The following is a 7,185-nucleotide window of genomic DNA, read 5'->3' as shown; positions in this document are numbered from 1 at the left end:
CTTCCCACACCACACGCCAGGCGGCCTGCCCCCCCCAACCCCCCCCACCCCCCCCCCGCCGCAGGCGCTCGCTCGACGAGTTCGAGGCCTTTGTCGCTCGCCGCGCCTCGACCCGCGGACCGCACCGCCGCGCCGCCGACGCCTTCCTCGCGCGCTACGAGGGCGAGGGCGCGAAGGACGACCAGCGGCGCGCGGCTGTGGCGGCGGCGCGGAGCAGGCTGGACGGGCTGCTCGAGGCGGCGCGCAAGGCGGCGCCGTTGCCGCCGGACGCCGCGCTCGCCGCCGCCGCGCGGGTGCTCGGGCCGCCAGCGGCGGCGGGGGACGCGGCCGCGCGCGTGGAGACAGCTTCCGCTGGCGTGGAGCCGGCGGCCACGGACGCCGACGAGGCCGACGGTGACGGCGGCGGCGGCGACATCAGCGACGCGGGAAGCAGCAAAGCGCCGGAGGGCTGAGCCGGGCGTGTGTGCTCAGCGCGCGTCGGCGGTTTGCGTGCGGCGCAGGCCCTTATGAGTTATGTTGTTGCGGGTTGGCAGTAGTTTCGCAGAGTCGCGTTCCGCCGCCGCCGCGGCAGATAGACCGCGCGATTGACGCCGCCGCGCGAGTTCCGGTGGCCTAGCTGGACTGGAGCAACATTCAAATCTCACTGAGATGAATATTTTGCGTGCACATAGAGTCCCCATCGCATGTGTGACGTGTGAGGATATTTGAGCGACATGACGAGCGCGCGTCACCTTTTTTAGAGCCATACGACTTTCCTTTCCACCCCTCTCGGTGCTCTCGCGCGCCAAGCAATACTTGCAAGTTTTGTTGTTCTTTCTCTCACAAAGAGCGGTGTCACCTCATGAGAGAGGATGGACACCTCTGAGAAGTTTTTGCTTGTGTTTGTTAAAGAGAAGACCACACAGCAGCGACTGACATACAACCCCGCCGCACGGCAATCACACAGAACCACACAGAGCCTCACGAGTCTCGAGTCGTGCACACAGCTCAGTACAGTCTACAGAGGACAGGAGATATAGGTGATATAGCTCTCAGCGTGCACACCCGAGCTCGCACACTCTAGATACACTAGAGAGAGAGAGAGAGAGAGAGACCGCTCACAAGACAGACCCGCCACTATGAGGAGAAACGCTGCACGTTCACGTTGTTCGGGTGAGCAATATACAGAATAGCGCGAGTGCATGCTGTGCTACTGCTGCTAATGATGGTGCGATTCCATAACCTACTCATCAAGCGAGCAGCCCAGTGACGCCTCGATGGCGGCGTCCGGATGCTGCTGCTGTTGAAACACGTCATAGACGCCGAGGACAGAGCCAGTGCAGCCGATGGCGACCAACGCGATGGCGACGACCACATCCAAGGCGTTCTTGCGCAGCGTCGCCCCCCAGCCGCCGTTGGCTGACGCCCCCGGCGACTCGGCGCGCCCCATGCTCTCCAGCCCCGCGGCGACGGAGCGGTCGAGCGTGACCGCAACCGACGCGTTCGGGTTGAGCTTGAGGAAGAAGAGGCCGGGCAGAATAAAGCCCAGGAGGGAGAAGCCCACCGCGCCCGAGAGAGAGATCATCGCGTCCACCGCGGGGATGAGCACGCAGGCGATCGCGATCAGCGCCACCACCACGCCACGGAGAACAGGCCAAGCGGCCGAGTAGTCGCCGCGCCCGAGAATGGCCGGCTCAATGACACCCCACACGGGGTTCATCTGCAGCGCGAAGGTGCAGCCGAGCACCACGGCAAGCACGATTTGCGCGTTCGCCTTGGCCGGGCCCTCCGGGAATGACTTGAGGATGGTTCCCTCGACGCTGCTTCCGAAGGCGAGGTAGCCGAGGGCGCCGACGCAGACATAGATGACGACGCCGCACGAGTAGGCGCCGCCGACCACCCAGCGGAAGGCGCGGTCGGTGTACCGGCGCACGACGGTCGAGGAGGTGCCCGGCGGCGCATCCTCAGCCATCGACTCGCCAATGGATGCGTAGATGCTCATAGCGGTGCCCATGCCCTCAAACGCAAAGACGGCCGGGCCGAACCAGGCGCCGAAGCCGCTCCAGGTGGCCATCGCGATTGGCTCGGCGGCGCCAGGGTGGCAGATCGGAGAGATGCCAGCGATGTCGCCGTTCTTTGCGGCGCACTGCAGCTGGTCAGCCGTGAGCGATGCATTTGCAGCGGAGCAGTCCAGAGCCTCGGAAGAGTACGCGACGAGGAGCGCGATGATGTAGATGTAGGTGATCAGCCCGACGAGGGAGAGGATGGCGACCGAGCTGAGCTTGCGGATCATCGACACCAGGGTGAGGAGAACCCACGTCACAGCGAGCGCGTGCAGGTGGCTCAGGGCGGCGTGCTGCATGATGGTCTCAACGATAAAGTCATAGTAAGCCGCGCTGAGGCCGAGCTGGGCGATGAGCAAGCTGCTGATGATGCTCACGACGCCGAGCCGGCCATACGCCGCCCGTCCAATACGTTCCCACACGCCAACCTCGTCGCCTCCGGAACCGCGCTCGCACACCTTGGCGTTGCAGCGCACCGCGAAAATGATGGCGGCAGACGTGCCATATCCCGCCAACGCTATGCCGACCACGGACGCGAGGAGTCCAAATTTAGAGGTCGCGTGTGGCAGGGTGAGGACGCCTGCCCCTACCATTGTCTTCAGCAGGTTGGCAAAGGCGCGGAACGTGCTACCCGTCCACACCGTCAGCGGAGCGCTCGGCAGCGGCTCCTTTGTTTTAGCGGCACTCTTGGAGTCTCGTGTCGTCGTGATAGCGGTGAGGGGCTCGGGCTCGGGCTCGGTCAGGGCGACCACCTCCATCACGACGGGCTCGGGAAAAGGCGACATGGCAAAGAGGACTTGGAGATGGACAAGGGCGTGTATCACGTCCTTGGAAACAGCTTGGATATACCCCCTCCCGGCCCCAACAGGCGATACTTGGCTATCGCACTGTTGACGTACCGGCGGCTAAGGCCGAGTAGCCGGTGTTCACAGAGCTCTGTGAACACCGGCGAGAGAATTTTTCTCTCGACGATTTCTGCGAAGACACGTTCAAAACACTCGGTCGGTGTCGAAACACCTCTCCGACGCGCTCGACTATAATCTCCTTGGAAACAGCTCCACCCCCTCCCGGGCTTTGAAAGGGTGTTCCCGACGGCGCGGCGTTAGTGGCGTCGGATGCGCTTCACCTTCCAGATTCCGTAGCTTGTTATTGATTACGCTCTGATCTGCTTCTCTTTCGTGTCGGCCTGCTCCTTCCTTTTCCTTTTCCATGTGAGCTGAGGGGCGGCCGGCGGACCGCAGCCGCAGGCAGATTTTATATACGCGTGGGAGAAGTCTGTTCGTTGTTACCCGAAGTCGGTGCCCGGTGCCGAGCGCAGGCGGTGCCCACAGGTTGCTGACAGGTATTTTCCATGTATGCAATGGTTCGTTTACTAACTTTTATAACGACAAACGGACGAGAGCACTTGGAGAAAGCCCGCTTTTTTTTCCGGTCGCGCCGAGTTCATGCATCTCAACCCACATCCGATCATATCGCGCCCTCCGCGACCCCGCGTGCGGCGTGGGAACTCAGTCAGCGCTCAGCCCTCAGCGGACAGCGCATGCTCGAGGCGCTTTGAAAATGGAAGATGTCTGAGATCTAACACTACCGAGCGCGAGAGGCCGAGAGCGCTCAAGGAGGCGCTGCACGCGCCGTGGCCTGAGCCACGGCGCCACGGCCCACGCGCCGCGCCGTGAATACTCGTTCGCGAGAGCCACAGTGTACAGCGCCCAGTGTGAGCCCCGAGCGGGTACGACGCGTGTCCTAGCCCCACCCATCTCCGCCACACTCGCCCACGCCGCCCCAGCCTCCTCCGCCACGACACCTCACTCTCCCAGCTCCCACTCCGCCCTAGGTGTATTTGCGCCGGCGGCTCAGACCTTCTTGGCCATGGAGGGCATCATGTCGTCGCGCTTCTCGCGCACAAAGGAGAAGGCGGAGAGCAGCCCGCTCTTCTGCTTGACGCCGCCGCCCTCCGAGTAGACCTCGTCCGCCAGGCCGGCCTGGCGGGGCGCCGGCGGCGGGGGGGAGCGGCTCAGAGTGCGACCGCAGTCACGCGGGACATGCCGCACCGCAGCGCGACGGGCGAGGGGAGGATCGCGGGCGGGCTCGGGGACGGGTACGGAGGCGAGCGGCCGAGAGGGTGGCTGGGCGGGGCGAGGCTCTAGTCTCCGCGCCTGCGTGTTTGGCAGCCGCGCCTCGTTGACCGAGAGGGAGATGAAGAAGCCAAACCTGCGCGGGCGCGCGGGCGGTGGGCGGTGCAATGCGGCATGGTTGGTGTGGTATGGTGCGGGTGGCGCTTGGTGTGCGGTGTGCTGCGCACGGGACAAGCCAGACGTTGAACAGGAAGAAGCAGAGGACGTGAGCTAGCTGGTGGTAGTGGGCGAGGAAGTGGGTGCCCCAGAGGTAGTGCGAGACGCCTGCGCACGGGCGAGTCCGCGAGGGCCAGGCCCGCTCAGTCGCGGTCGGCCGAGGGGCTACGGCGGAGCAGGTGCGGCGGAGCAGGTGGTGCGGTGGAGCAGGTGCGGCGGAGCAGGTGCGGCGGAGCAGGTGCGGCGGAGCAGGTGCGGAGCAGGTGCGGAGCAGGTGCGGCGGAGTAGGTGCGGAGGAGTAGGTGCGGCGGAGAGGTGCGGCGGAGCAGGTGCGGCGTAGCGGGCACCGAAGAGGCTGAGCGAGGTGAGGAAGGCTGGAGAGGCGATCCGGAGGAGCGGGTAGCTCTGGTGGAGCCAGAGGTAGGCGATGTGGTTGGCGAAGCCGGCAGCGAGCGCGACGTACGGCAGGTGCGGCTCGAGCGCGAGCAGCAAGATGTGGACTATCAAGACAGCGGCGATGGCACACGAGAGGAGGCGGCGCGTCAGGGCGTTGTACTCCTCCGCAAGCTCGGCGAGGTAGTAGAGGCCGCAGGCTGCGTGCGGAGAGCCGGGTAAAGGCGCTTGCCGCCCGATCCGCCACTACCAGCGGCGCTGTGCAAGGCAAGACTAGAGGCAGGCACTGAGCGGTGGCAGCGGACTGTACGGGATGCGCGCACCGAGACAGATCGCCACAAAGATGAGAAAGAGATAGCCGCTGACGTAGACGAGGCCAGTGAAGACGAGACCCATGGCAAATTCGACGGCAGCGAAGTGTGCGAGGCAAGCAAGTGTGCGAGGCAAGCTGGCGTGGCGCCGCGCCACCTCACAACAGTCAAAAAAACCAGCTATTTTTCTTTTTGAAAACTAAGAAATCCGCCTACAGGCAGTGAGGAGTTTCAGCGAGTATGCTCACCAATATGGAGCCGAGCCTACCTTCGAGGCGTGGTGCTACGTCATGGCCCGCCCTGGGTTCAAATACGAGGCGGCGTTCATGATCTCGGCGCTGGTGGACAACCGAGCGGTCGTCGTCTACCCGACGGGCAAGGGGGGGTTGAGGCTCCCATCGTCTACACGGCGGACCCGACCTCCTGCCGAGGAGCCCGCCAGCCGCCAGCCGCCACCTCGCCCTCGACCGGGACTCGGAGCATGAGAGAGAGAGATTTTTAGATTTGTCGGAGCTTGTGTTGTTTGTTTTTGTTTGCATGTGGTGACGCTGCTGCAGCAGAACGGCACCTGGGCCGACGAGCCAGCCCTGGCGCCGCGCCACCTCACAACAGTCAACAAGAAAAAAATCGTCTGCGTTTTATTTTTGACGTCCTCGCAGGAACCGGTCGAAGTTTTCTTTTTTATAATGCGTCTTCTCCTTTCGCCTGCGGAAACGACCAGGGACCCCATTAGAGAGAGATTTTTGAAGACCAACAAGAAATCACGACTCTCACAGTGATTTGGGCTCGGCAGCTTGTTCGCCCTCAGCCGAAGCTGGGGCTCGGCAGCTTACTTCGGCGTCGCGTGCGACATTTTTTGCTGGTCGCGCGCCACCCCTTCTGCGCAGCAACACCTGAGCAACACCTTAATTCATGGCCCTCCAAATTCGGGTCGGAGCGTAGGCCGTAGCGGAGTGGGCCCCGAGTTTGAAAAGGGCGACGGACGCTTGCGTCCTAGCCTCCAACAACGCCTCCCCGGCGCAGAGGGCCGCCCGGAGGGACGCTCAACCGCCCCAACCGCCCCACGCCACGTCGCTTGCGGCGGTCCTATTCCACGCTCGCGGGCGCGCTTTTTTTTTCTTTCCCCCTCACTGCCAAATATTTTTTTTTGCTGGTGCAGCGCGAGCGGCGCGGCGTGCGCACGAGCGGCCACCATCGGGTGTGGGTATATGCTCATCCTGCTCACGCACATGAGCGTGCTGCCAAAGCCGCTGCCGGCGAGCGGGCTCACCAAGGGAAGTACAGTTATCCCGACGATCGCAAGGCGAGACGGCGGCAACGTCGAGCAGATGCTTCGGAAGCGGGAGGAGATGCTGTCGGCAGGCCTCTACCCGGGAGTCGACTATCTGATTGAGGACGTGTCGACACAGGGTGGTGGCGTCGTGGTGAGCGTGCGCCCGGCCTACGACCTGGTCAAGAAGCTGGAGCGCAGCGACTGGCCTGTGTCGGTGCCGTTCAGCCTCGCTCCCCGCTGGTACACGCCGCGAGCGTACAACACGCTAGTCGCCTCCTTCGCGGCACTCATCGCGGTCGGATGGCTGGCGGTCGGCGCGCTCCTCGCCTCCGCCCTCACGCTCTCGGTCGTGCCGAGCGACTCGATGCTGCCGGCGGTGCAGCGTCGCGACGTGCTTCTCGTCGACAAGGTGTCGCCGCGCCTCGGCTGGCGGCCCGAGTCCGGCGAGCTCGTCCTCTTCCGCCCGCCCGACGCGCTGCGGGAGATTGTCCGCCGCCAGTCCGCCGCTGCCGGCGGCGGCGAGGGGCGGGGAGAGGCCCTCTTCCTCAAGCGAATCGCGGCGCGCGGCGGCGACGCGGCCTCGCCGCCCGAGGTGGAGGTCTTCCCCGACGGCGCGGCGACCATAGACGGGCGGCGCATCCGGAGCGCGGTGGCGGCAGACAGCCCCGTCGCGCGCTTCGTCGCGCCCACGCGCTTCTCCCTTGCTGACGACGCTTACGTCGTCCTCGGAGACAACGAGGCGGTGAGTGTCGACTCGCGCTGCTGGGGCCCGCTGCGGCAGCGGGAGGTGGCCGGGAGGCCGCTGCTCAGGGTGCTGCCGCCCGGCCGGTTCGGCGTCGTGAAGTGAGGGCCGGACGCGGCTTGGCCTACGTGCG

General features: G+C 64.8%; 4 protein-coding genes across 4 annotated transcripts in view; 2 read left to right on the top strand and 2 right to left on the bottom strand.

The window, feature by feature from the left end:
• EMIHUDRAFT_459346 (hypothetical protein) overlaps positions 1 to 510 on the top strand; it is a gene marked incomplete at both ends in the record, with an annotated part of 2,295 nt that extends 1,785 nt beyond the window's left edge. The window contains 2 exons of the mRNA XM_005767599.1: positions 65 to 256; positions 501 to 510. Of these exons, the coding sequence (XP_005767656.1) occupies positions 65 to 256; positions 501 to 510 (202 nt within the window). The remainder of the gene's footprint in view (positions 1 to 64; positions 257 to 500) is intronic.
• Positions 511 to 832: 322 nt separating this feature from the next.
• Positions 833 to 2,845, bottom strand: EMIHUDRAFT_445622 (hypothetical protein). The gene is given in 4 exon segments (XM_005767598.1): positions 833 to 968; positions 979 to 997; positions 1,025 to 1,056; positions 1,075 to 2,845. The coding sequence occupies 1 exon segment, from the start codon at positions 2,825 to 2,827 to the stop codon at positions 1,223 to 1,225; it is 1,605 nt and encodes a 534-aa protein (XP_005767655.1). The 5' UTR covers positions 2,828 to 2,845; the 3' UTR covers positions 833 to 968; positions 979 to 997; positions 1,025 to 1,056; positions 1,075 to 1,222.
• Positions 2,846 to 3,631: 786 nt separating this feature from the next.
• On the bottom strand, positions 3,632 to 5,131 carry EMIHUDRAFT_370722 (hypothetical protein). Its single transcript, XM_005767597.1, has 5 exons — positions 5,050 to 5,131; positions 4,681 to 4,926; positions 4,345 to 4,441; positions 4,199 to 4,253; positions 3,632 to 4,024 (listed from the first exon to the last, which is right to left on the bottom strand). The coding sequence occupies exons 1-5, from the start codon at positions 5,120 to 5,122 to the stop codon at positions 3,896 to 3,898; spliced, it is 600 nt and encodes a 199-aa protein (XP_005767654.1). The 5' UTR covers positions 5,123 to 5,131; the 3' UTR covers positions 3,632 to 3,895.
• Positions 5,132 to 6,245: 1,114 nt separating this feature from the next.
• The window catches only part of EMIHUDRAFT_119402 (hypothetical protein), a gene marked incomplete at both ends in the record, with an annotated part of 1,990 nt that continues 1,050 nt past the window's right edge, over positions 6,246 to 7,185 (top strand). Inside the window, one exon of the mRNA XM_005767596.1 lies at positions 6,246 to 7,153. Coding sequence (XP_005767653.1) covers positions 6,246 to 7,153 — 908 coding nt within the window. The remainder of the gene's footprint in view (positions 7,154 to 7,185) is intronic.

The sequence above is a fragment of the Emiliania huxleyi genome, assembly GCF_000372725.1.
Source record: "Emiliania huxleyi CCMP1516 unplaced genomic scaffold EMIHUscaffold_482, whole genome shotgun sequence".
Lineage (NCBI taxonomy): Eukaryota > Haptophyta > Isochrysidales > Noelaerhabdaceae > Emiliania > Emiliania huxleyi.
The sequence above is the reverse complement of the archived record's forward strand: the minus strand, read 5'-3'. Positions and strand labels throughout refer to the sequence as shown.

Coding starts and splice junctions, on each gene's coding strand:
- EMIHUDRAFT_445622 (XM_005767598.1), bottom strand. CDS start 2,827: ATGTCGCCTTTTCCCGAGCCCGTCGTGATGGAGGTGGTCGCCCTGACC.
- EMIHUDRAFT_370722 (XM_005767597.1), bottom strand. CDS start 5,122: ATGGGTCTCGTCTTCACTGGCCTCGTCTACGTCAGCGGCTATCTCTTT. Junction 4,442..4,680: donor CACCTCGCTCAGCCTCTTCG/GTGCCCGCTACG, acceptor GCCCGTGCGCAG/GCGTCTCGCACTACCTCTGG. Junction 4,025..4,198: donor CGCGGCTGCCAAACACGCAG/GCGCGGAGACTA, acceptor GCGCCCCGCCAG/GCCGGCCTGGCGGACGAGGT.